A 27837-nucleotide genomic window follows, 5' to 3' on the forward strand; every position below is an offset into this window, starting at 1 on the left:
AGGCTTGTGACTTCCATCTACCCAGCCGTTTTAGCTCATCTTCTTGCATGCCATGTGCTTCGGCCATGGTTGCAGCACCTTTTCTAAAAGAATGCGTTCCGAACTCGGACGCGTCCATACCCGCCTTGCGTAATGCTGAGCGGAAAACCGCCAAAAACTGGAAGCGTGTGAGGGGAAGTCCCAAAGAGTGTACCAAAAATTGTGGCGCGAGCTCATATAACACCGTACCGTGTCGACCGGGCACCACTTGGAGCCAAGCCTACTGATGGCTAACCACTCGCCTCTGCCATAAATATCCGTTTTCGATTTTCTAATACATATCCGCAGTGACCCGTCCGAAAAAATTACGTCGTTATGGCGCAAACCACCGGCTTTATTTTTACTTGCTGGAACTAGCTCTCCAATCTGTAACGCTGCAAAAATGCCAACAAAAATGCCGTTCTGAACAATAACGTCTCCGAACTATTTATGCATACGCTTTCTAAAATCTCTATCAGTTTTAGTAATAGGGCAAACGTAATGGGACGCCGCTTGTCGATTCGAGTCTTGTCTTTTTTCCAACCCCGTATTATCTGCCGAAAAACAAACTCCTTAGTGATGTCGACTTTACGTGTAGTTTCAACAAAAAGGCTACTACCTATAAGTGTTTTTTGGCTACTCCGACCGATAACCGCTTTTCCCGTAAAGATGTTAACATGTCTAATGTGGCCGAACACGCCCTTTCGCCCTCTGCCACGCGCCCTCCTGCCAACGATAACCAAGACGACCAAATTGAGTTGTAACTCTTCCAGGTCGCACCCGTGACCGATGCCTCCTCCAGCTTCAGCAACTCTGCTCTGCCAGACTCCATAAAAAAGGAGGGCACAGTACCCCCTCGGCATCTGCCTGTGGGTGCCGTTCCCTGAACGCATCCATCTGTGCATCAGCCGCTCCGTTGTCACAACCAGGCACATGTTTGGCTCGTAAATAAATATTATTTTGCAGGCATCTCAAAACCACATGTCTCAACAACGCCAATACCGGCGGGGAAGCCGAGGACTGTTTGTTAATCGTGTGAACCACCGTCATCCGACCACAAACAAATATTACAGTCCTGTAATTCCGAATTCCATATCTCCAATGCTACAACCAAAGGAAAAAATTCCAAAAGTGTAATATTTTTAGTCCATTCCTTTTCCAACCATATCCGAGGCCAGGGTTCCCTGCACCAATGATTGTTAAAAATGACACCAAAGCCTCCCAAACCAGCCGCATCCGCGAACAAGCTGATGTCGTTACCTGCCACCTCCTCCTTCGGGCACACAACCTGCCCGTTGAAAGATTGTAAAAACACTTTCCATATATGCAGGTCTGCTCTCATCCCTTGCGTCACTCAAACGAAATGGTGGGGTTCACGTACCCCTGCCGTCGCCAACGTTAGTCTTCTAGAGAAGACCCGACCCATGGGAATGACTTTACACGCAAATTGAGCAGGCCTGACAGCACTTGGATCTGGCGCAGGGTGACCTTCTTGCAACTGGCCACATCATTGACTGCCTTATGCAATCGGGCCGCTTTTTCTGTCGGCAATCTGAACATCATTTCCTCCGAGTCGATCTCGATCCCAAGAAAAATTATTCGCGTTACTGGGCCCATGGTTTTCTCCTCAGATAACGGTACCCCTGCCCGACGCATAAGGGACCGAAAAGTGCTGAGCAAAAACTCGCAATCACCTGACTTCTCAGTGCCCACGAACAAAAAATCATCCAGGTAATGTATCACCGATGAGATGTCCGTCTCATACTTGAGTAACCACTCCAGAAAGGAACTGAACAATTCAAAATAATAGCATGAAATCGAGCATCCCATGGGTAGACACATATCTATGAAAAATTGATTGTCGACACGACATCCAAGCAGATGAAAACAATCAGGGTGGATAGGCAACAAGCGAAAAGCGGACTCAATGTCCGTCTTCGCAAGCTGCGCTCCCCTTCCCGCTGATCTAACCAAGCGAACCGCGCAATCAAACGACGTGTAAGCGACCGTTGCCTGTTCTTTTGATATGCCATCGTTTACGGAACCTCCGGTTGGGAAAGATAGATGGTGTATTAGGGGAATTTACCGGTTTCCTTCTTGGGTACTAAACACAAGGGGGACACGCGCAAGTTCGTAAAAGGCGGTTCATCGAAGGGGCCGGCCATACGGCCCAGCTCAACTTCCTTAAGCAATTTTTCTTTAACTAACTCAATGTTATCTAACGCCGATTTAAGGTTGGGGGCTAACATTGTTGCGGGGTTGAACGAAAACGGTATAACAAAGCCCTCGGAAAAACCGAACTTAAGGAATTTTTGCTGCCTGTTTCATGTGGTACTTGTCGAGCCACAGATCCAGATACCAGCTTCTCACTGGGGTTCGGCGCTCCACTGGCACCACCCACTGAGGCAGACGATCTTTGTTTCCGGTAGCAGCGTATTGCTGCGTGCTGTCCCCCGCAAACCGAGCATTCATGCCTAAATTTGCAGGTGGTGTAAAATCTGCAATGACCCTCATTGTATAGCCAACAAGAGCCATTCGGTCTCTGTGCGGCCGCGGGGGGCTGATGACTGCCTCCCGCGGCTCCCGCTACAAAGGACGACCTGGCGGGTCGCTGTGCCAGAATAAGCTGAATCCACACATCTGTGGCTTTTGTAGCCCAGCTTATGTGGCTCAGTCCCGATACCCGCCGCCTGAAATCTTCATCATAGCGCCACCAAGCTGACTCTCCGTGCAGCTTGTATGCGCTGTAGATGGTGTTTAAATACACCATTAGCTCAGGGCCCTTGCTAGGCTGATGCTGGCACGCTACGTGCGCCAAAACCAAGTACGCTTGTAGCCAGTTACCGAACGTCTTAGCGATTTTTGGCTTTTTCTCCATTCCTCATTCCGCAACCCGTTCTTTGTCCACCATAACGTGGTCCGCTGAAAGCAAGGACCAAATATCCACGTATATACCTTTTTTGATATTATCTGATACATCATCCGCCAAACCTACCCCCAAGGGGGCGACACCACAAAACATGGAATCTGCATATTTTAGACCTTCAGATGGGTCACCCTCTGCACTTGCTGTTGAGCCACCACCAACGTTACTGACAGGCGGGCCTGCGCCCCCTGGTGAACCACAGGACACTAAAAGCCCTTCTTGCAGATCAACCTTGCTCAACAACGATTTCAAAACCGTGACCAAATCTTGTTTGTCCGCGCCTCTCGCGGGATCCATAACATTATACCAAGCATTGTGAAATGATGACTCACCAGCTCGACCGACCTCCGGCGATGCCAAGGGTGTTGTCCTCGCTGCTTCCCTCCTGCGGATCCTATGTTCAGGCGTGGGCTGCCAACCGACCATCTGCGGAGCCTCCTTCGCCCCTCGTTGCTGCGACAAACCAGGCTGGTCTCTGTCTGACCGTCCCTGCGAATGCAACTGTGTCCTGCTGTTCCTGTGTTCCTTGCTACGTTGCTGTAATCGCGGGGCTGGCAGCTGGCGCTGGCCTTCTGGGTGCACTAGCTCTTCCTCGCTGCTGCTCCTATCTGGCCCACTGATTTCTCGCACCCTGCGGCTGCTGCTACTCGAAGCTCTACTCGCTTGCTCTGTCTGCCTAGAACGCCTGGCCTCCTGCCTTAGAACTCTGGCCCTGTCTCTCTGCCTGCGCCTGGCGCCTTGGCCCTGGTGGCTGCCGCTGGCGCGATTGGATGAGGTTTGAGAAGAGTAACCTGCCGTTTCTTGCAGCAAGGGGTTAAAATAGCGGGGGTTAACAAAGCACCAGCTCTGTATGCCAGAAGTGGAGGGGGGGGATTGGGAAGTGGGGACGGCTGCCGTAGGGGGGAGCCGTCTCACTGTATGCTGGCTAAGAGGATGGGAGGAAGCTGCCCTGGGGGGGGATTATAATAAATGGGGTTAATATAACTATGGGCCGGGAGGCTAAAGCTGGAGGGCTCGGGGGTTGGGCTGCGAGACCCTGAGATTGAGCTTGCTCCCCCTCGCTGACTCCTCAATGGCGTCAAGGCCGCGGCGCCGGGGCTGCTTGCTGAACTGCTAGTGGGGCTGCCTGGGAGACCTGCTGTCTGTGGCCTGTGTCCCACTCCCTTAGTGCCTCCACCCCGCTGCTCTACCACTGGCCTCTTATTGGTAGCGCTGCACGCTACATCTGTGCGGTGGCGCGACGATCCGCCATCTTGATGGAGTACGTGCCCTCCCCACGTGTTCCCCCTCTCCTCTCCTTGTCTCCTCAGCTCATCTCTCCCCAACTGCGGTGTGCGGATGGCTCGGAGCTTGCTGCTGTCGCCGCTGCCGCACGCTTTCCCTTTGATTGCGGACCCCGGCCGGCGGTGACCGCTGCCTCGTGGCGGGCTGTTTTCCCACCGCCCAATTTAAGTCTGGCGCCATTTTGCCTCTGCCGCTCCCGCCGCTCCGTCTCCGCCCTGGCTGGATCTTCGACCGCGAAGCTTGGTGGCCGGGCTAGGACTGAGTCTTGCCAGCGGTTGCTTCCTGCGCTGCGGTCTGCCCCGCGAGCGTTCCTGCTCTTCGGTCCCATCTTCGCCGGTTCTACTCTGCAGCGCCTCGGATTCAGCTGGCCCGCCGCACCCCCGGCCGACCTGCAGCTTGATAGAAGATCCTGGAGCCACCCGGTGCCGTCCTGCAACACTGCCACCTGGATTTGTGCCCTCAGGTCTTCCATCTTGCCTATCCTCTCCTTGCTGGCTCTTCCCCCGCTTGTCACCGTCTTGCGATCTTCACTCTTCGTTCCTTTCTTCTTCCGCTAGTCTGTCGCCTGGTTTTCTATCTTTTCTTCTCTTTCGCTCTTGTCTCTCAGCTCTTTCTAATGTGCTCTTCACATCGTCTTGTCCGGCTCCATCTTCTTCCTCACTCGTGTAGCTCCTTCTGATCTTCTTCCTGTCTTCTCCTCTTCTATTCCTGTTTTAACTCCACCCCCCCAGCTAATCTCGCTATTAACATATTATACCTTGCCCCCAGTCCCATGCAGCTGCGTTAGACACTATGCTGCATAAGAGAATAGTTAAAAGATCTGGGAATGTGTAGCTTGCGAATAAGAAGGATGAGAGGAGACTTAATAGCTGTCTACAAAAATACAAAGGGCTGTCACAGTACAGAGGGATCAGCCCTATTCTCATTTGCACAAGGAAAGACTAGAAGCAATGGGATTCAAAGTGAGGAGACACAAATTAGATATTAACCCCTTAATGATGCGGCCCCTTTTTCTTTTTCCATTTTAGTTTTTTCCTTCCCCCTTCAAAAAAATCATAACTCCTTTATTTATCCATCTACGTCGCTGTATGAGGGCTTGTTTTTTGCGGGGCAAGTTGTATTTTTTTCAATGGTGCTATTTAAAGTACCATATAATGTACTGAAAAACTTTTAAAAAGTTCTAAGTGGAGTAAAATGAAAAAAAAGCGACATTTCGCCCTTTTTTAGTGCGTTTTGTTTCTACGGCGCACAAACGGCAGCAAAAGCGACATGATAACTTTATTCTATGGGTTGGTACGATTAATATGATACTAAACTGGTATAGTTTTCTTTTTTAAACTATACTACTCTTTTTTTTTCAATTATTTTCTGCGGTCATTTTGTGGGCGTAATAACTTTTTTATTTTTCCGTCGACATAGTTCAGCGATGACTCATTTTTTGCAGGATGTTCTGTAATTTCTGATAGTACCAATTTGGAATACATACGACTTTTTAATCGCTTTTTATTGCGTTTTATCTGGGAGACAGGGCAGCTTAAAAAGTGTATTTCTGGCGTTCTTTATTTTATTTTTCGGACGACGTTCACCGTGTGGGAAAAATAATGCACTACTTTGATAGTTCAGACTTTTACGGACGTGGCGATACCAAATACATATTTTTATTGTATGATTTAGATTTTTTAATAATAGATATGGCAAAAGGGGGGTGATTTAAACTTTTACAATTTTCTTTTTTAAAATTAAAAAAACTTTATTGATTTTTTTTAACATTACTTTGAAGTCCCCCTGGGGGACTTTAACATGCGATGCTTTGATCGCTCCTGCAGTATGACGTAATGCTATAGCATTATGTCATACTGCTTTTTCACACGGGGATGGCTTGATAGGCAGTCTGGTAAGGCAGCCCTGGGGTCTTTCATTAGGCCCCCGGCTGCCATGATACCTGCATGGCTCCCCCGATCTCACCACGGAGGGGTCATGCTGGACCCCTGAACATCGTTCAGGGGATTTAAATGCCGCTGTCAGAATTGACAGCAGCATTTATATGGTTAATAGCCGCTCTTCATACATACCCCGCGGCTCCATGACGTACCGGTACGTCATGGAGCGGGAAGGGGTTAAAGAGAACTTTCTGACAATGGGGGTGACCAATGAGTGGAACAGGTTACCACAGGAGGTGGTGAGTTTTCCTTCAATGGAAGTTTTCAAACAAAGACTGGACACACATCTGTCAGAGACAATTTAGTGAAACCTGCATTGAGCAGGGGGTGGGATCTGATGACTATTGAGGTTCCTTCTAGCTCTACAATTCCATGATATATACAGTGGAAACAGAGGCATAAGTTGAAGCTTCTAGGCCCCAATGCAAAATCTATATCAATTGTCTCCAACCGTCATACTTTCTTCTTAGTACTGGGCTCCCTATATGGAGAAGAAAGGCCTAATAGGACCCCTAAGGCTCTTGCAACCGCATCCTCTGCATCCCCTATAGTTACGCCTCTAAGTGGAAACACACAAAAGACTAAGGAATAGGCTCGGGAACAGAACTTGTTCCTTGGTCTGTGGGGGTTAGTTGCTTCATACAACTGACAACCAGCCACAACAGGCTTGATCAGAGCTAGCTCCAATTACAGTCAATTACTAATTTTACTATTAAACTCACTAAGCTTAATCATTTTTTTAATTAAATATTAGAAAAAAATAAAAGATAAAAAACCTTTTCCCCAGTTTTCCCATAAAAAAACAAAACAATTAAAAAAACATAATTGGTATCGTCAAGTTTGTATAAGTAAAATCTATTAAAATATCATATTATTTATTTATTTATCTTGCACAGTGAGTGCCATAAGAAAAAAAATATGGAATGCCAGAATAGTTTCTTTTTAGCCATCCCACTGCTGATATCACTATTCTATGTTTAAAATACAAATGGACACAAACCTCAGTTTCCTCTGGAAATGTATTTTCTTCAAATAGACCGTAACATTTGTGTGCTAAAAAGAATACACAGAATGAATATTAGTTATAATATAAGAATCGATAATATCAGCTGCTATATCTGTTGTACTGTATGTGTCCAAATAATCGTTGAGGTGATTGTTTGTCCCTATGCTGTTATGTTATAGTCAGCAGCACGTCCATGTTCACATTGGGAGTTGTGCTGCTGAGAACAGATGAGTGTTGGTGCCGCATAAAAGCATGATCAGCCGAGAAACAAGCATTTCCTCATGTGTTGGTTAATTACTGGCACATGCACAGAAGGGAATGTGTAAGTAAACATTCAAACAAATGTTCATTCCAATCATCGGACTAGGAAAAAGGCCCTTTAGATAAGGCTATATAAATTAAAGATGACTTGCCACCATGATGGCCCACTTGCCATGACCTGAAATAATGGAGACACGAATGATAATTTTCTTACCATAATCAACAGTCACATTGAACACCTTAACATATGGCAGTTCGTTGCATTTGATCCATTCTTTGAAGTGTTTCAGCTCTGATTCTTGATACAAAGTTGATCTTACTAGAGATAAAGAAGTAGTGAGAATGAGATGTTTATTTTCAACATTTCTATATACCCTATATTGAGAAAGGTATTGGGACACCCATCAATCCTGTGCTGTCATCCAAAGAGGATATGCAAATCGGATGTGTGAGCTTTAGGTACAAAGGAGAGTATCACACAGGCTTCTTCTAGTACAGAGACTAACCGAATGCCACGAGGTTTAGAATTAAAAGACTTCCAACCGGGTATGGTGGTGGTATGTCACCTGAGCAACCAATCAGTTTGGGATTTTTCAAAGTCCACTGTTGGCTATTATTTGGAAATGGAAAATATCTGGTGCATGTGCAGTGCAGCCACGTTTGGGGAGACCTCATAAACTAACAGAACGTGGACAGCAAAGCTTTGGTGACAGTTGGAGGAAGTTCTGTTATGGTGTGGGGGTGTTTCTGTGGGAAGGCCCATTGGTTAAAGCAAAGTACACTCTCAAAGCATATGGGTACAGAGATGTTCTGGACAATTTGGCATTACTTACTCTGTGGCAATACTTTGGTACAGCTCCGTGTCTCCACCATGCAGCACGCAGTATATGGCATGATGAACATCTGCAAACTTCATTGACAAGCCCAAAGTCACAATCTCAATTCCATCAAGCATCTTTGGGACAAACTAGAATGCTGTAACCGAGCGTGGCCAAAGTGCCTATCATCCCCCACATTACTATTTACAGCTTTCCTCAAGGAATTGAGGAAAATCCCTCCACACATCTATTGGAATTTGGTGGAAATAAAGCCTAGGGTGGTTACTCCAGTCATTGTGGACAAAGGCATTCAACCACCATATTGAAAAAAATTACATTTCATCACCTTCTATGTGTGTCCCAGTACTTTTATCAACATAGGTGTATGCAATTGAGCATTTTTTAACCAAATATTTATATCTACACTGAATGAGCACTTTATTAGAGCCCCCAGTCATTTCCCTGTATCGAAATTGGACCTGTGACCCCGGAGTGCAGCATAAAATCTCCTGATAAGTTTTCCGTGGATCAGTTTCAATGTAAATCCACATTTTATGGGAAATCCAGTAATCGCAGTGACTTCCAACAAGGTTGCCTATGTCCTTCCTCAAGAAGCAAGCTATCTCCCTGCCAAATTTCATTAAAATTGCTTCAGCGGTATAACCGTAAAAAAGAAAAAAAAACAGACAGAGCTACTTTTGCATTTATAATATTAGTATGGATGTAGTATATAAACGCAGTTAAATAAAAGACAAATCAAAAATATATTTTATTAAAATACTAGCACTAGAGTTGTAACCACCGTAGAGCCCTTGCGGTACACCACAACACCCAGCGCCTATTTGTTATTTGAGTATATGATACTACATGATGATAGCATTCACATAAATGCAAATAAAAATAAAATAATTCTTAAAATATTCCTCCAGTTATAACTAGTTCTCAGGATTGTTACATAAGATACCGTCCATAGAGTCAGTCACACGAACGTGGTTTTACAGCACAAAAGATAGGTCAGCGAAAAGACAGGTCCTGCTCTATTTTTGTCCGTGTTATGCAGAAAGCTGCCATAGATATCTATGGCAGCTTAAAAAAATGGAGGGTGAGGGAGTTACCCTGCGTACAAGCGAGGGAAAAGAAGGCAGCTGACCGTAATTAGATATTTAATTGCCATTCTATTCCATGGGAAAGGTGTAAAACGCGAGTGAGTGAACTGGAATATCGCCTGCCAAAAAAGGCGATCTATCTTCTAGCACGGACATATCAGCCTGCTTCCTGCTATCTCCTAACTTCGTTCATGCGAAAATGCTTTCCGTATCGGCGAACGCATCCACGCATATGTTCCTTATGAATAAGCCCTCAGCGAATAAATACACTGAAACTGCCACTTCTGTTTGCGTTCCGACAAGAGGTCACATGGTATCACGGCCTTAGTTGTCAGTGACATTATAGGAGAGCGACGGGCTCCTGGCTCATTAAAATAATCAGGTAAAGCCCTCTTTCTATAAGGGCTCCTTCACACTGGCGACCACGATTTTGCCACGAGAAAATCGCAGCAAAATCACAATCATGTTCAGGAGATTTTTGAGCGTCAACTATGCTTTTTCTTGAGAAAAATCTCGCATTGCATCGCTGCCGGACGCGATTAAATCAAAGTTAATTGGACTTTCTAATGTTAAAAACGCATTGCATGCAAATTTGTGCGTTGCGATGCGATAAAAGGGAGGCTCCATAGGGAAACATGGGCGATTTAAAAAAAAAAAAAAACGCAAAATGCAGAAAGATAGGGGATGCTGCGACATTTTTTTAATCGCAACATCGCATGAGTGAAAATATCGGAAATAGGAAGGAAACCATTGGAAATCATTGCATTCATAATTCTGCGTTTTCACTCCTTCTCGCATCACGTGATTTTATGTGTGAAGGCGCCCTAACTGCCGACTTTGCATGTTTCGGTAAGGGTGCCTTCACACTTGCGATATGCGTGATATGGCTGCATTATTTTAAAACACGAATGTTAAAAGGGCTTTCTAATGTTTAAAACGCATCGCACAAAAATCACAAACAACAAACTTGCGATTTTTGTGAGATGCGTTTTTAACATTAGAAAGTCCTATTGACATTTGCGTACAAAAAACGCAGCGATATCGCGATCGCAGGTGTGAAGGCACCCTAAGAAATTGAAATCACCCGATAACCATTTTAATGATCCACTTGGGAACCTGAAAGCAGAAAGTGGTGAAAACTCATCTGTGCGTTGTGAGGAGATCCTGTGGGCAATCTTATATATAAAACGCTAAATCTGTCTGTTTATTTGTCATAAACAAATCCACAGCTCTGGTCCGATTTGAGTGAAGTTGTGCCTGAGCGTTCTTTAGCACCAGGCGACGAATACTGGCGTAATTAAAAATCGAAAACTCACCGACTTCACCTGTAATTTCTGTTGCCAATAGCAACCAATCACAGCTCAGCTTTCATTTCTTATACTGCTGAGGTAAAATGAAAGCTGTGTTGTGATTGGTTGCTATTTCTTATACTGCTGAGGTAAGATGAAAGCTGTGCTGTGATTGGTTGCTATTTCTTATACTGCTGAGGTAAAATGAAAGCTGTGCTGTGATTGGTTGTTATTTCTTATACTGCTGAGGCAACATGAAAGCTGTGTTGTGATTGGTTGCTATATATTATACTGCTGAGGTAACATGAAAGCTGTGCTGTGATTGGTTGCTATTTCTTATACTGCTGAGGTAAAATAAAAGCTGCGCTGTGTTTGGTTTCTAGAACTCAACTTTAATTTCTTACTCAGCTTAACCAACCCCCTGCACTTATAGCGCCGTGCAATGCACGGGTTTATTACTTAGTAGCACAATAATTCTCTGAAGCCCATACACACCACTAGTACGCATTTACGGGTCAAAACTTGCAGTATTCATTGCGTTATCCACTTGTAACAGCTCTATTTTTGCATACGAAAGCACTGCATATTTTCACGTGCAAACAAACGTGTAAAACTCCCTTGGTTTTAAGCGCAATTATATGCCGTGAATACGCAGGTATCCTGCATATATACTCAAGCCCACTGATTTCAGTGGGCAATTTTGCTGCATTTTTTTTCATGTGACTGAAAGTTTTTTTACATTTTTTTTAACCTGCCACTGACTTCTATGGCAGTTTTCTTCGTAAATAGCAGAAATATAGGACACATCCTATTTTTTCTTGCACGAGAAACACGCTTGGGAGAACGAGCCCATTAAAATCAATGGCTGCTCTTTGTCGCATTTTACAGCCGTGAGTTTCACGTGTGTAAAAACCGCTGCAAACACGTTCGTCTGTTTAAGCCTTTATGCGGCGGTTACAACTCCAGTGCTATAGATTTTATTAAAATATTAAAAACTACTATTTTCTATTGATCTGCTATTCAGCTGTGGACTTTTGGGGTTTGCTTTGAGAGCCGTCCTTTTTTACTATATTCATATTGCATGTGAAGATACCGCATAGATGTACGCTTGGCAAATCTCAATATCTTACTTGGTTCGCTGCTCCTGTTTTTTTTTCATTTATATTTTTATAGCAAATAATGTGAACATTTCCGTACACACGACTCACCGTATAAGACTGAGGTTTCAATTAATTCATTTAATTGACTGTTTATGATTAACATGTCAGGGTGCACTTGTAAAAATGTCAACAGCTTGTCATCTTGTTCTGGATGGAAGAGAAATAAACACGTTAGGCATCTTCATTCAGGTTGACGTTATGTTTTAATGTATTCATAGATATTCCAGTACCAAGGGCCAATGCAAAATCCGTACCAGGGCCCCCACCTACCATGTGCCAGTTATAATACCAGTGCCTTCTTATATGGCTGAAGGACCCTTGGATTCCTGTGACACCAGGGTCTGGGTACAACTGCTACCTCTGCACCCCTATAGCTATGACCCTGAATGCATTCCCACTATTGAACTTAGGAACAAGTTAGAGAAATGAGCCAATATCCAGGTAATAGACCATTTTTACATGTCCTTAGAAATCTGGGTGACATGCTGTATGATGGCCATAAGGCTTATATAGTAGTTATCACCTAGTTAGGCCAAAACTGTTAAAAAGATAGGTGACAAATATGTGGGAGCTATAATGGTGGCCCTGTTAGTTGTCCTACAGTTTTTCCTCAACAGCTACTATCTCTTAGGACAGTTCAACATTCCTTAGATCTACTATGCTAGTGAGGGGGCCGGTTGGGCATATGCCAAAAGTGTTGGGTGCTGAGCAGAGGAGATGGAGAGGTAGCAACAAGGCACTGTTGTTTTGGCCAGGGCAACTGAATCTTTTGGCCGTCTGCACACGAACGGATCGGATTTCGCATGCGGGAGATCGCGGTGGGATCCGACCCTGTGCTAGGCCAGCGTCCGCAGGTACTGTACTGTACAATCAGACATGCACAGTACAGATATTTTCTTTCAACAAGCCGTCGCTAGACAATGACTCGGGTACCCATGATCTATCCGCAATGTCAATTGCAGATGGGCTGTGGGTTGGACAGCTTCTTCACAACAATAGAGCATGCTGCGATTTTTCTTTCTCTCGCGAAAACCACAATTGGTTTTTGCGAGTGTGCACGAAGAATCACTTTACCTTAGCATGCTATGGAAGGTATTTGCTGCGGAATCCGGGGGGGGGGGGGGGGCGGAAGCCTGCCCTGGATTACGCAATGCCAATCCGGTCGTGTACAGCCGGCCTTACTCTGGTGAAGGAAAGCCTAGCCATATTATGCCCAAAGCAGGGTACACTGGGCAATTGTCTAGGGCCGTATATAATATTGAAGAAAGAAAGAGACGGGAATCAATTCAAGTCATGCAACTTTGTAGCACCACATGCAAGGATTTTCAGAGGGAGTAGGCTTAAAATATAAGCCCTACCTTGAAACTAAGCCCTAACTGCCAAAAATAGCGCTTCCATGGTGATGTATACTGTTTTTGTTTTTTTTTTTCCTGTAGCTAGGGCTTAGGTTATGACTTTGATAGTAGGATTTCCTACGGTCAAAGTTGCATCGCACCGCACGAAAATCGCATTTTCACGCGATGCAACAGAGAGGAAGGCTCCATAAGGAAACATGGGCTACAAATCCTCACGAGTCGCAGGCATATCACGGGACCCACAATATTTTGGTGACAGGTTGTTGCATGCTACAAAACATCACATGTGTGAATTAACCCATTGGAAACCATGGGCTTCACATACATGCAATTTGTAGCATTGCATCAACGCAACAAAATCGTGCGACTTTGTGAAGGAGGCCTAACATCCAGGTTCAGATAGGAGATGTAAAGAAATAATGAGCAGCACCCTCTAGCAAAAGGGGGCTGGTATTTATGTGCACAGACCCATAATGATCAGCAGGCTAGAGCAATCCACACAATCAACCAGCCAAATCAACCTCCACCTGCCCAGATGTGTTCCTAGAAGAGCTTACAACTACAAGACCCAGGAGCACAAATTATCATAATGTGACCCATCCTTTGCAAAGACTACTCCTAACATTGCGCCATAGTCAAAAATACTTGTAGTGGTGTTCCTCCAGAGCTACCTGGCTTGGTGAATAGGACAGTGTGTTCAGCGAAGAATGGAAATTCTGTCTCAGCAATGATGACGTCAATCGAAGGTCAAGATGTGATATAACAATCAGAGCGATGCTTCTACCATTTTGGAGTACCACACTGCTCATCAACATGGAGTCATGGTTTGAGGTGCCATCAGCATCAGTAGCAAATCACTTCTAGCATGCATCAGAGGTACATTGATGGCACACCATTATGCCCTGCTCACATGGGCGACGTGGCATTGCCGCTAGAAAATCGCAGCAATATCGCATCGCTGGTCCATGCAATATTGCTGCGGTTTCTCGCGGTGATACCGTGACTTTGTAGCCCTACATGCGAGGGTTTTAAATAAAATCCGCACGTGGGCATGTGTTCCTTAGATTATAGCTTTGACAGTAGGATTTCCTACTGTCAAAGTTTCATTGCACCGCACGAAAATCACATGGTCAGCACCACCCCAGAACAGTATTCCAGCACTCATTGAATTGATGCCGTGTTGCGTTAGTGCTGTATTGCTCAACATTATGCCCCCCCCCCCCTTACTCCCTTATCATCTTGTTTATTGGGCTGCAGGTGAAGTGGAATTGTTTGAAATTGTAATCAAGTGTTCGGAACTACAGATGAGCAAGCACGCTCGGATAAAGCAGTTACTCGAATGAGCATTGCTCTTCTCGAGTAACTGTTTGCTGGTCCTAGCGTGCTCGGGGGAGCGGCAGGGGGTAGCGGGGGGGGGGGGAGGGGAGGGAAAGAGATCTCTCTCACTCTCCCCCCGCTACCTCCAGCCGCCCGCTGTTCACCCCCCACCCCACTCCCCCGAGCACGCTCGAGTAACTGCTTAATTAACATCTCTATTCAGAACTTAATTCTCTATCTGTTGAGTTTCATATCATTTCAAAAATTTCTCCATGGTGTGGCATTTTCTCTGAAGTAGTGTATGAGCATGCAGCTATCTTACCTTCCCCTATGACTTTTTTGTAAGCCAGAGTCTTCTTCTCCACCCTCTGAAGATGAACAGGTTCTGGGTTGTTACTCTCCAGGCTGTAATTGTTAAAGCAAAGATAATTTGTCCAAGAGCTCAAGATCCACATATAATAGTCTCTACATCAATGTTTCAAAGATTATAAATCCGAATAACATAATTATATAACATCTGCTGTGGGCCCCAAACCAATGGATACCATGAAGGACGTGTCTCCACTCAAAGAGTCCACCCAATTAAAGACTTTCCAATTCTCGAAGAGAATCCTGTTGTCACAAACTTACGGATTGAAGAATTCTTTTATTGTTCCTTCCTTCTCTGTAAGAGATATTTTGGCATAGGAGTAATGCATTTTATTCAGAGATTCCACTTTGTAGCGGGATGCTATCACTTTGAGGTTCCACAGGCCATTTATCTGTAGAGGAAAGACGTAGATAACACTAAACATCCTGCACAATACTACTACAACATAACAAGACTACTGTTTTAAGGAAGTCTGTCATGTAAACATGCTGTTCCAAGTCTTGATTTACGTTGCCTGCAGACACCATGCATTTCAAGCAGTCTGCACCGGTGCTGTGAAGAGAATGGTGCATGCGCATGACGCCATTTATGACCTGCTCAGTTGCAAAAGAGTCACAGTGTATAAGCCGAATACTCCAGTAAGGTGAAGCTCAGTGTGCCCATTGGACAGTTTTACCTTAATTTGTATAACTTGTGTAAAGCATGGCAACTGTTATATTTCGGCTTTGGAGCATTTGATTAAAAAAAAAAAGCACTAAAGATACAATTATGTTAATTCACCAATTGCACATGTTATCATACAATTAGCTTGCTGCTAAAATCAACTGACTGACTTCTTTTAAAGAGTTTGTCCTATCACAAAAAGTGATGGCATATCAGTAAAACCTCTGGGTCATTATGGTTCCTGAGTATTAATGGGTTACAGTACTGCTTTAGCGCTATGATCCCTTTATGGATTGCTTAATGTAAAACTGATATACTGTTGTAAAGGGGTTTTCCAGGACTATAATATTAATGACCTTTCCTCAGAATAGGTCATCGATATCACATTGCTGCAGATCCGGCAACTGGCACCCCTGCCACTAAGCTGGTTATCTGTGCCACTGAGCACCAGAACGTAGCATAGCTCCATACATTATGCAGTGGTCCAGAATGGTATTGCAGGAATGGGCCTGAGCTTATAGTACTATTAATGGCTGCTGCACAATGTATACAGCTGTAGAGATGAGTGAACGTACTCGTCCGAGCTTGATACTCGTTCGAGTATTAGCGTGTTCGAGATGCTCGTTACTCGTGACGAGTACCACGCGATGTTCGAGTTACTTTCACTTTCATCTCTGAGACGTTAGCGCGCTTTTCTGGCCAATAGAAAGACAGGGTAGGCATAACAACTTCCCCCTGCGACGTTCAAGCCCTATACCACCCCCCTGCAGTGAGTGGCTGGCGAGATCAGGTGTCACCCGAGTATAAAAATCGGCCCCTCCCGCGGTTCGCCACAGATTTGTTCTGACATAGAGGAGGGAAAGTGCTGTTGGTGCCGGAGCTGCTATAGGGAGAGTGTTAGGAGTATTTTAGGCTTCAAGAACCCCAACGGTCCTTCTTAGGGCCACATCTAACCGTGTGCAGTACTGTGGAGGCTGCTTTTTGCAGTGCTGCACATTTTTTTTTTGTATATCGGCCGTGCAGAGCATTGCGCCCTGCAGTAATTATTCATACTCCAGGGCCAGAAGTGGTGGTTAGGCAGGGACAGAAGACATATATTGAGGCAGGGACATATATTTATTGAATATAGACAGTGGGCCTTAGCAAAAACATATGGGGAAAAAAATCTATTTAGGCTGCCTGTGACTGTCCTCAGTGTACTGGTTCTGTGCTGGGTGTAGTTGTCCTCCTAATTCATACGCAGCCAGCTAAGTGTTACAGCAGGCTTGCGCAAAATTATTTCCTGGCTCTGTGTTGGCTGTTAAATCACTGCTGTATTCCAGTCCACAGTGCAACAGTCTGCAGTTATTTTACATACTCCAGGGCCAGTAGTGGTGACGCAGAGAGAGAAGACATATACAGTGTATATAGGCAGTAGGCCTTTCCAAAAACATTTGGGGAAAAAAATCTATTTGGGCTGCCTGTGACTGTCCTCAGTGTACTGGGTCTGTGCTGGGTGTAGTTGTCCTCCTAATTCATACGCAGCCAGCTGAGTATTACAGCAGGCTTGCACAAAATTATTTCCTGGCGTTCCGTAAGCGAAGTCAGCCTCCAACCACAGGCCAATAAGCGGCACATTTAATTACAGCGTTCTGTTTCTGCACTACTGGTAATACACCATGCTGAGGGGTAGGGGTAGGCCTATAGGACGTGGACGCGGGCGAGGACGCGGAGGCCCAAGTCAGGGTGTGGGCACAGGCCGAGCCACTGTGGTGGCCAGGGATAGAGGCAGGGCCAGACCAAATAATCCACCAACTGTTTCCCAAAGCGCCCCCTCGCGCCATGCCACCCTGCAGAGGTCAAGGTGCTCTACGGTGTGGCAGTTTTTCACAGAGACGCCTGACGACCGACGAACAGTGTGGTGTGCAACCTTTGTCGCTCCAAGATCAGCTGGGGAGCCACCACCAGCAGCATGCGCAGGCATATGATGGCCAAGCACCCCACAAGGTGGGACGAAGGCCGTTCACCGCCTCCGGTTTGCACCACTGCCTCTCCCCCTGTGCCCCAACCTGCCACTGAGATCCAACCCCCCTCTGAGGACACAGGCACTACCGTCTCCTGGCCTGCACCCACACCCTCTCCTCCGCTGTCCTCGGCCCCATCCAGCAATGTCTCTCAGCGCAGCGTCCAGACGTCGCTAGCGCCACTGTTTGATCGCAAGCGCAAGTACGCCGCCACGCACCCGCACGCTCAAGCGTTAAACGTGCACATTGCCAAATTGATCAGCCTGGAGATGCTGCCGTATAGGCTTGTGGAAACGGAGGCTTTCAAAAGCATGATGGCGGCGGCGGCCCCACGCTACTCGGTTCCCAGTTGCCACTACTTTTCCCGATGTGCCGTCCCAGCCCTGCACGAACACGTCTCCCGCAACATTGTACGCGCCCTCACCAACGCGGTTACTGCCAAGGTCCACTTAACAACAGACACGTGGACAAGCACAGGCGGACAGGGCCACTATATCTCCCTGACGGCACATTGGGTGAATTTAGTGGAGGCTGGGACAGAGTCAGAGCCTGGGACCGCTCACGTCCTACCCACCCCCCGAATTGCGGGCCCCAGCTCGGTGGTGGTATCTGCGGCGGTGTATGCTTCCTCCACTAAACCACCCTCCTCCTCCTCCTCCTCCTACGCAACCTCTGTCTCGCAATCAAGATGTGTCAGCAGCAGCACGTCGCCAGCAGTCGGTGTCGCGCGGCACGGCAGCACAGCGGTGGGCAAGCGTCAGCAGGCCGTGCTGAAACTACTCAGCTTAGGAGAGAAGAGGCACATGGCCCACGAACTGCTGCAGGGTCTGACAGAGCAGACCGACCGCTGGCTTGCGCCGCTGAGCCTCCAACCGGGCATGGTCGTGTGTGACAACGGCCGTAATCTGGTGGAGGCTCTGCAGCTCGGCAGCCTCACGCACGTGCCATGCCTGGCCCATGTCTTTAATTTGGTGGTTCAGCGCTTTCTGAAAAGCTACCCACACTTGTCATACCTGCTCGGAAAGGTGCGCCGACTCTGCGCACATTTCCGCAACTCCAAGATGGACGCTGGCACCCTGCGGACCCTGCAACATCGGTTTAATCTGCCAGTGCATCGATTGCTGTGCGACGTGCCCACACGGTGGAACTCTACGCTCCACATGTTGGCCAGGCTCTATGAGCAGCGTAGAGCTATTGTGGAATACCAACTCCAACATGGGCGGTGTAGTGGGAGTCAGCCTCCTCAATTCTTTACAGAAGAGTGGGCCTGGTTGGCAGACATCTGCCAGGTCCTTGGAAACTTTTAGGAGTCTACCCAGATGCTGAGCGGGGATGCTGCAATCATTAGCATCACCATTCCTCTGCTATGACTCTTGAGAAGTTCCCTGCAAAGCATAAAGGCTGACGCTTTGCACTCGGAAACGGAGGCGGGGCAAGACAGTATGTCGCTGGATAGTCAGAGCACCCTCATGTCTATATCTCAGCGCGTTGAGGAGGAGGAGGAGGGGGAGGAGCATGAGGAGGAGGGGGAAGAGACAGCTTGGCCCACTGCTGAGGGTACACATGCTGCTTGCCTGTCATCCTTTCAGCGTGTTTGGCCAGAGGAGGAGGAGGAGGAGGAGGAGGAGGATCCTGAAAGTGATCTTCCTAGTGAGGACAGCCATGTGTTGCGTACAGGTACCCTGGCACACATGGCTGACTTCATGTTAGGATGCCTTTCTCGTGACCCTCGCGTTACATGCATTCTGGCCACTACGGATTACTGGGTGTACACACTGCTCGACCCACGGTATAAGGAGAACCTTTCCACTCTCATTCCCGAAGAGGAAAGGCGTTCCAGAATGATGCTATACCACAGGGCGCTGGTAGACAAACTGATGGTAAACTTCCCATCCGACAGTGCTAGTGGCCGAAGGCGCAGTTCCGAGGGCCAGGTAGCAGGGGAGGCGCAGAGATCAGGCAGCATGTACAGTGCAGGCAGGGGACCATTATCCAAGGCCTTTGCCAGCTTTCTGGCTCCCCAGCAAGACTGTGTCACCGGTCCCCAGTCAAGGCTGAGTTGGCGGGAGCACTGTAAAAGGATGGTGAGGGAGTACGTAGCCGATCGCACGACCGTCCTTGGTGATGCCTCTGCCCCCTACAACTACTGGGTGTCGAAGCTGGACACGTGGCCTGAACTCGCGCTGTATGCCCTGGAGGTGCTTGCTTGTCCTGCGGCTAGCGTCTTGTCAGAGAGGGTGTTTAGTGCGGCTGGGGGAATCATCACGGATAAGCGTACCCACCTGTCAACCGACAGTGCCGACAGGCTTACACTCATCAAGATGAACAAAGCCTGGATTTCCCCAGACTTCTCTTCTTCACCAGCGGACAGCAGCGATACCTAAGCAATATGTAGGCTGCACCCGCGGATGGAAGCATCATTCTCTATCACCATCAAAAACGGGTACCTTTTTGCTTCATCAATCTGTGTATAATATTCCTCCTCCTCCTGAAACCTCACATAATCACGCCGAACGGGCAATTTTTCTTAGGCCCACAAGGCTCAGTCATATAATTTTTGTAAACAATTTTTATACGTTTCAATGCTCATTAAAGCGTTGAAACTTTCACCTCAACCAATTTTTATTTTAACTGGGCTGCCTCCAGGCCTAGTTACCAATTAAGCCACATTAACCAAAGCGATTAATGGGTTTCACCTGCCCTCTTGGTTGGGCATGGGCAATTTTTCTGAGGTACATTAGTACTGTTGGTACACCAATTTTTGGGGGCCCTCGCCTACAGTGTAATCCAATTAATTTTTAGCCCACCTGCATTACAGCTGACGTTTCATCAGCTGTGTTGGGCACTGCAATGGGATATATTTATGTACCGCCGGTGGGTTCCAGGGAGCCACCCATGCCGTGGGTCCACACGGAGTTGTAACTGCATGTGTCCACTTCTAAAGAACCCCAGTCTGACTGGGGCATGCAGTGTGGGCCGAAGCCCACCTGCATTAAGCACGACATTACCTCAGCTGTGATGGGCAATGCAATCGGATATATTTATGTACCGCCGGTGGGTTCCAGGGAGCCACCCATGCTGTGGGTGCACACGGAATTCCCATTGCGGAGTTGTACCTGCCTGTGACTATTTATAAAAAACCGCGGTCTGACTGGGGCATGCAGACACCTTGACAGAATGAATAGTGTGTGGCACATAGGTTCCCCATTGCTATGCCCACGTGTGCAGCTCCAGATGGAGGTGGCACAGGATTGGATTTCTCATTGCTTCTGTACAGCATTGTGGGCTATCGCCCCGCCCCTTTTAAAGAGGGTCGCTGCCTAGCCGTGCCAACCCTCTGCAGTGTGTGCCTGCGGTTCCTCCTCATGGCAGACGCACTTATAAATAGACATGAGTGTGGCGTGGCATGAGGGCAGCTGAAGGCTGCGCAGGGACAGTTTGGTGTGCGCTGTGGACACTGGGTCGTGCGGGGGGGGGAGGGGGTTGGGCAGCATGTAACCCAGGAGAAGTGGCAGCGGAGTGTCATGCAGGCAGTGATTGTGCTTTGTTGGAGGTAGTGTGGTGCTTAGCTAAGGTATGCATTGCTAATGAGGGCTTTTCAGAAGTAAAAATTGTTGGGAGGGGGGGGCCCACTCTTGCCGCTATTGTGGCTTAATAGTGGGACCTGGGAACTTGAGATGCAGCCCAACATGTAGCCCCTCGCCTGCCCTATCCGTTGCTGTGTCGTTCCCATCACTTTCCTGAATTGCCCAGATTTTCACAAATGGAAACCTTAGCGAGCATCGGCGATATACAAAAATGCTCGAGTCGCCCATTGACTTCAATGGGGTTCGTTACTTGAAACGAACCCTCGAGCATCGCGATAATTTCGTCCTGAGTAACGACCACCCGAGCATTTTGGTGCTCGCTCATCTCTATACAGCTGTGCTAGTTGCAGCGCACAGCAACACAGAAAAGCAACTATCAGCTGAGATAATGGGCATCAGACTCCAGTCGATATGACACTGATAACCTATTCTAAGGCTAGGCATCATTAGAATATTTCTGGAGAACTCCTTTAAGCGTGGTGGATAGCCTGAGGAGACGAAGCATGGCTTGGAGATGGAGAACTCAAAAAATAATCCTTGTGTCATGCATGCTTAGGATCTTCAGGATTTGCATTAGGCACAACACAGTTTCTGCTTAGAAAGTTTCTGTATATCTAGCTCTATTTAAAGGGATTGTGCCTAGATGGAATTCCCTATTTATATGCCCTATTAGATTGTATGGATGTCACAGAATGGGGTCCCCTGCTTGAGATCTCATTTCTATGGTCAGAACAAAGAACCACTCTGTAAAAGTTACTCCGTCACAGTGGACCATGTGCTGTCCTTGGAATTACAGGACGGCCATGTGAATGATCATCTTGTAATACTATATTTTTCCTGCAGCGGAAATGTCTTGGTAGCCCCAACCTCTCCTGGTAAAATCACTAGTTTGCCAAGAATGCCAGGAGGAGGATTGGGGGCATTTTTCAATGGTGTAACACAGCAAGTGCTGACCCAATGTGCCATGAACTGATATGGCTTTAGGATACTTTTGTGGGCTGTTGTAAGAGCTCCCTTGGTCTTCACCCTTAACTAATTTTTGGTCTTCATTGTAGACAACCTCTAGGTCGTTTTTCCAGTAGTTTCAGTACAGTGGCAGCTGACCTGGACAGGTCAAAAGGCACTAGAGCGGGGTACCATGGTATCAGGCAATGATGTGGTTAGTATAACAGGTCAAGCTCATGCAATATTGTAATCGGGCAGAAGGTCATGGCAGGTTGCATTGGTCATGGCATGGCAAGATCATGCAATATTGTAATGAGGCAGAAGGTCATGGCAGGTTGCATTCAAGCCAAGTGTAGTCAATATAAGGAGCCAAGTTCTAGATAGGAAAGGTTTGGTAAAGTTTGGTAATCAGTCAGAGGATCAAAACCAAGACTCAAGCAGGATACAGATACACCCTCACGGAACCACTAGGAACCTTTTGCTCAGGCACCTTCCAGTTTAAGCAAGTGCCTTAAATAACCCAGAAATGACTCATTTTGGCTGGAGACAGGAAAGTTGGGTGTACACTGGCCCTTTAAGAGTTGGGCTGAGCATGAGCACACACATGCACACTGTAGGCAGAAGCAAAACCCAGAGGAATATTGAGGCATCTACCGCACAGAAGACAAGGACCAGAAGGATGTTGACAGCCCCAAAAAGGGGAAGGTAAGAATGACTACTACCAACCACCACCGGTGACCATCACAAAGGGTTGTGCATGTTGGCACAACTTCTTTGAGATTCTTATAAACAGTACAGTAACAGACAAGTTGAGTCAATCTCTTAGTATTGTCATAGGTCAGAACCTTAAGCCATACCATATAACTATTTAGTAATGCCAGTGAAAAGGGCAGAGCTGTGACAAGCTGCCAATCCGTGAAAAAAAACAATTTTTATGTCTAAAGATAGGGGTTTTTACTATGGCGAGAGAGAAAAATACAACAAGCCAAACTGGATAAGTGCGATATAACACAATAAGGGTTTTACAGTAAAGAACTTCAGTTGACTTCTAACTTATTACACAAACATATCAAAATTTATTCATGTGGTGACGCAACAATGGGGAAGCAGGATAGGCAGCATGGGCTGGGGTAACTTTCAAGTAATGGTCAAGGGAAGGTTTTAATAACTTCTTATAGTGTACTAATTTATGGCCAAGGTATGTGACATGGATAAAATATTTAAAGAAAACATAAAAAAATATCTAATTATTAATACGCAACAAAAATAAAGCAGCTTATAGAAATACAAAAGAATTTAAGAACATCAACAACAAGGTCTTCTTTCCCCACTGCTTACCTGGTTTAAATCAATGGGTAGTCCCTTTCCTTCTGTACATGAATCTAAGGCGCTCGCCCAAGTTACATGGAAGAGACCAAGAAGAATCAGTGGGAACATTGTGGAGACCCTCATGGTTTTGCAAAACGAGTGAAAACAGAGACCTGGCTTCCTGGAGCTGGCTATCATATAGCCCTATAGTTACACAACAGAACAAAAACAGCAGCACTTCTTACTTGGGGTCAATGATCGGACGTTCCAAAGAGGAAAGAAAGCAAAGTGCAATTCCTACAAACTACCTTAAATATTGACACAGATCTTGCAATCAGGAAAAGAGAATATTTAACCCTCGTGTTACATGACATTCCCCCCCTTATACTATACAAAAAGTTTTCCTTTGGACGTGTCATATGCAGAGAAGAGGACTCATAACAAAGATCAAAAAGAAGTACACCTACTCAATGTTGGTTCTTGCCACTGCACCCCAAACAAAGAAAATGACCACCTGCAACTTTCTATCCCCAGTAGGAGAGAAAGGTGGAGGGACCGTTGAAACTTTTTAGCTCCGCCTTGTTTGCTAACAAATGGAGCATGTTGGAGAGAGAAAGTCATGTGAAGAATAATGCCGCATATGTTCCTGAGATGGTCACTCTCTCCAACACTCCATGATAGCTAAAGCATGGCATTTATAGTACCATACTTTCAATATCCAAGGATGTAAATAGCATAGAGACTGAATTTATGGCAACTATGGTGCCCATAGAAAGAGGGGGACTAATCCTAGTTGAAATCTATGCATTACTCCCCACTTCAAAGAATGTGCATTTTTTGCAAGCAAGAGGATAAGAAATGAGCCCATGGTTCAATAAAAGGGTGGGAAGGAGAAAACAGATACAAGTCCCTTCAGCTCTGGATGGCAAAACCCAGCACCAGGATGTGAGGTTTATTTTGATCTCTGCTATGGGGCCCATCTCTGTCACTGTTTTGTGGAAACCCAGTCCCTGTCCCATCTACCATAGAGAGTATTGACGATGGCTAAATATTTTATTTTACAGTAAATATTTTTGAGCAACCAGTAGAAACAGACAATTGGTTATGTGTATTCAAGCTTGCCCAATGGATACCAACATAGTCTGTGTTGCTCTAGAGCATTGGTGGCGAACCTATGGCACGCGGACCAGAGGCGGCACGCAGAGCCCTCCCTGCTGGCACGTGCTGCCGTCATCCACTCACCACGATAGTGATTACCAGCTGGGGTCCTGCAGCTCCCGGTCGGTAATCATGCAGCGATACTGATGGCAGCACTGATACCGGCGCACACTCTGACATCAGTGTGCAGCCAGGATCCTCCTACCCTGAGTCCTCTCCTCCTTAGTTCCACAGGACAGGGAAATGTTCCGGGCTCACATGCTGACGTCAGTGTGCACCTGGGATCAGCGCCAAGAAGAGAAGGAGGTAGGTATAAGGGTTGTGGGGGACTATTACTACTGGGGCTACTGGAGGAGTTACTATTACTACTGAGGGGGGTTAATATTATTACTTGAGCTACTGAAAGGGTTAATATTATAACTGAGGCTGCTGAGGGGGTTATTATTACTTGGGCTATTAAGGGAGTTAATATTACTACTGATGGGATTATTATTATTATTACTGTGGGAATAATATTACTATTGAGGGCCACTGTGGGGGTCACTATTACTACTGAAGCCAATGTGGGGGTCACTATTACTAATGAGGTCACTGTGGGGGTGACTATTGTTACTGAGGCCACTGTGGGGGTCACTATTGTTACTGAGGCCACTGTGGGGGTCACTATTGTTACTGAGGCCACTGTGGGGGACACTTGTTACTGAGGCCACTGTGGGGGTCATTATTGTTACTGAGGCCACTCTGGGGGACACTATTGTTACTTAGGCCACTGTTGGGGACACTATTGTTACTGAGGCCACTGTGGGGGACACTATTACTACTGAAGCCATGGTGGGGGTCACTATTACTATTGAGGCCACTGTGGAGGTCACTGTTGTTACTGAGGCCACTGTGGGGGGGGGGGGTCACTATTGTTATTGAGGCCACTGTGGGGTCACTATCACTACAGTGGCCACTGTAGGGAACACTATTACTACTGGGGCCAATCTGCACTTGGCAGCATACCTCAAGCTGACCCAGGGTATGTTTACACATGGTGGAAGCACTGCAGAATTTCCAGGGCAATTACTGCATCAAAAATACAGTTAAAATCAGTACTATTGCTATGGATTTTGGCAAGAAATCAGTTGCGTACACGCAGCTGATTTCATATTATGTGGTACTCCCCTTCAGCTCCTTCAAAGGCTTCCCGATGTCAGCGCTCCCCAGCTTCTGGTCCCTAGCGGCCTGGTCAGGTGCAGCGTTGCTGGTCAGGGGAGGCCACTACAGGCCGCTGAGAACTAGAAGCCAGGAAGCACTGACAGCAGAAAGCCTATGGAGGAAGTGAGGGGGAGCGCCACATAAAATGAAATCAGCTGTGGTTATGCAACGACATTTCCAGTCAAAATCCGCACCAATGGTACTCTAGTGCTACAACTAGGGGAAAAAAGCACAGAGCATTCCTCCCTGTATATTCTGAAACAGCCCTGTCATTTTTACAATGACGGAGGTAAAAATCATATGTCGCAATAACCCCTCCCCCTGACATGTTGGCACTTTGCTATAAATAAGTGGGTTTTGGGTGGCAGTTTGGGCACTTGGTCTCTAAAAGGTTCACCATCACTGCTCTAGAGAGTCCTAGTGGAGACTTCAATTGTTACATGCTCCAGGGCTCCCAGCTCAGCTGTAGGAATTTGATAATTATCTACCTATTTAGCGGAGCTGGGTACCCTCCCTCTTTGCCTCAGTGTTGTTGTGTGTATGCATCTGACACCCAGCATAGGTCTCATCTATGTCTTCTAGTCTGTGCTTATCCTGTAATTTATCAGTGTTCGTTTGTTTACTGGTCTCCAGTCTTTGTACAACTTCTGTCTTGTATACCATTCCCTGTTCCTCTGCCTTGTCCGTGTCCATGTCTCCTTTTGCCTTTCCATTCCTGAACTATTCCAAGTCCTGTTCTATGTTTTTTGGTATCTTCAATGTCCCATCGGAATTAGTTAGGACCGAGAGGAAGATCACGGGGCCATTCTTATTAGGGAGTCTACCTTGCTTCTAGACTGGGTTGCCTTCATCTCCCTGACTAGCAAAGGGCAAGATTTCCATCTTTATTGCCCCTCACCAGTCTGTTTCTCATCGACTGGTATCGAAGCCTCTGATCACCAAGGGTCAGCTGTTAACCTCACCTGGATTGCTTCTACACCGAAACTGGTAGATTAACTCAGTGGGTCCACACTAGAAGTCCCTAACAGATACTATCTGTAACATACTTTCTACTAATGTTTGATATACATTTACTGGTAGTTCCCTCAATTCATCCTACAAACATCTGGCTAGTTCTCTCAAAGAAGATGCATTGGCCCATTAACAAAAGTGCAAGATGCATTATCAATAGACAGTTGAGTAATGGAAGAATGTTCTATGGAATGATGAATCCTGCTACTCAATCTTCAAATCAGTTGGGCATACCTGGATGTGGAGTATGACTGGAGAACACCTTTTGCCAGAGTGACTTGTTCCAACAGTTAAGTATGTTGAAACTTCTGTTATGTTCCGGGGATGTTTTACATTGCATGGTCTCAGCCCATTTGTTGTTGTGGCAAGAACCAGAAAAACAAAGGTGTGCCTTGACAATCTAGACAATAATGTGCTGCCAACAGTGTGCCAATACTCTGGGAATGGTCAGCAATACTTCCAACGAGACAATGCGCCTTTTCACAAATCCAACACTGTTTTACGTTGGTCTGAAGATTTGGATGTTTCATGTTTGGACTGACATTCACAGAGTCCCTACTAAGCATCTTTGGGATGAACTGGAACGTCGGGTCAATAAATGTGAATAGAGTCCATCTTCTTGGAGAAAATTCGCCAGTATGGATAGAGGGAAATACCAGATGAAGTGTTTCAGAAATTAATAGAAAGCATGCTATGGCGAATATCCAATGTCATTTGCACCAAAGGTCGCCCCACTAAGTAATAACATATGTAAACAAATACTACTTTTGATTCTCCTTCAGGTGTCCAATTACTTTTGGTAGGATAGTGTAGTAGATGAAAAGGATCAGAAGCAGTATCGTGTAAGGAGAGCACCCAAAAAGTGTTTGGAGACCCCTAGGGGAAGAGTGGATATGGGGATGGTATAGTCTGTCTCCAAGGAGAGCACACAGAAGGGGTGTGGGGACACCAAAAAGCTAAGTAAAGAGACTTATAAGGCAATGCTCCTCTGGGAAATTTATGCAAATCAGAAAGATGGAAAAATACCTCTACAGCGCCATTTAGTGGATTGCAGCATTCCTTCAACTCAAAAGGAGTGATGGAATAACCTTCAAAAGAATCACCAAAGCAGT

At 46.4% G+C, this 27837-nt stretch overlaps 1 protein-coding gene across 1 annotated transcript in view; it reads right to left on the bottom strand.

Annotated features, from left to right (window-relative positions):
* Nucleotides 1–23548, bottom strand: part of LOC136579759 (uncharacterized) — a 77736-nt gene extending 54188 nt beyond the window's left edge. The window contains exons 1-6 of the mRNA XM_066579822.1: nt 23387–23548; nt 15111–15241; nt 14803–14885; nt 11857–11955; nt 7650–7754; nt 7169–7221 (exon numbers count right to left, since the gene is read on the bottom strand). Of these exons, the coding sequence (XP_066435919.1) occupies nt 7169–7221; nt 7650–7754; nt 11857–11955; nt 14803–14885; nt 15111–15241; nt 23387–23500 (585 nt within the window). The 5' untranslated portion in view covers nt 23501–23548. The remainder of the gene's footprint in view (nt 1–7168; nt 7222–7649; nt 7755–11856; nt 11956–14802; nt 14886–15110; nt 15242–23386) is intronic.
* Nucleotides 23549–27837: the final 4289 nt, after the last annotated feature.

The sequence above is a fragment of the Eleutherodactylus coqui genome, chromosome 10, assembly GCF_035609145.1.
Source record: "Eleutherodactylus coqui strain aEleCoq1 chromosome 10, aEleCoq1.hap1, whole genome shotgun sequence".
Classification (NCBI taxonomy): Eukaryota; Metazoa; Chordata; class Amphibia; order Anura; family Eleutherodactylidae; genus Eleutherodactylus; species Eleutherodactylus coqui.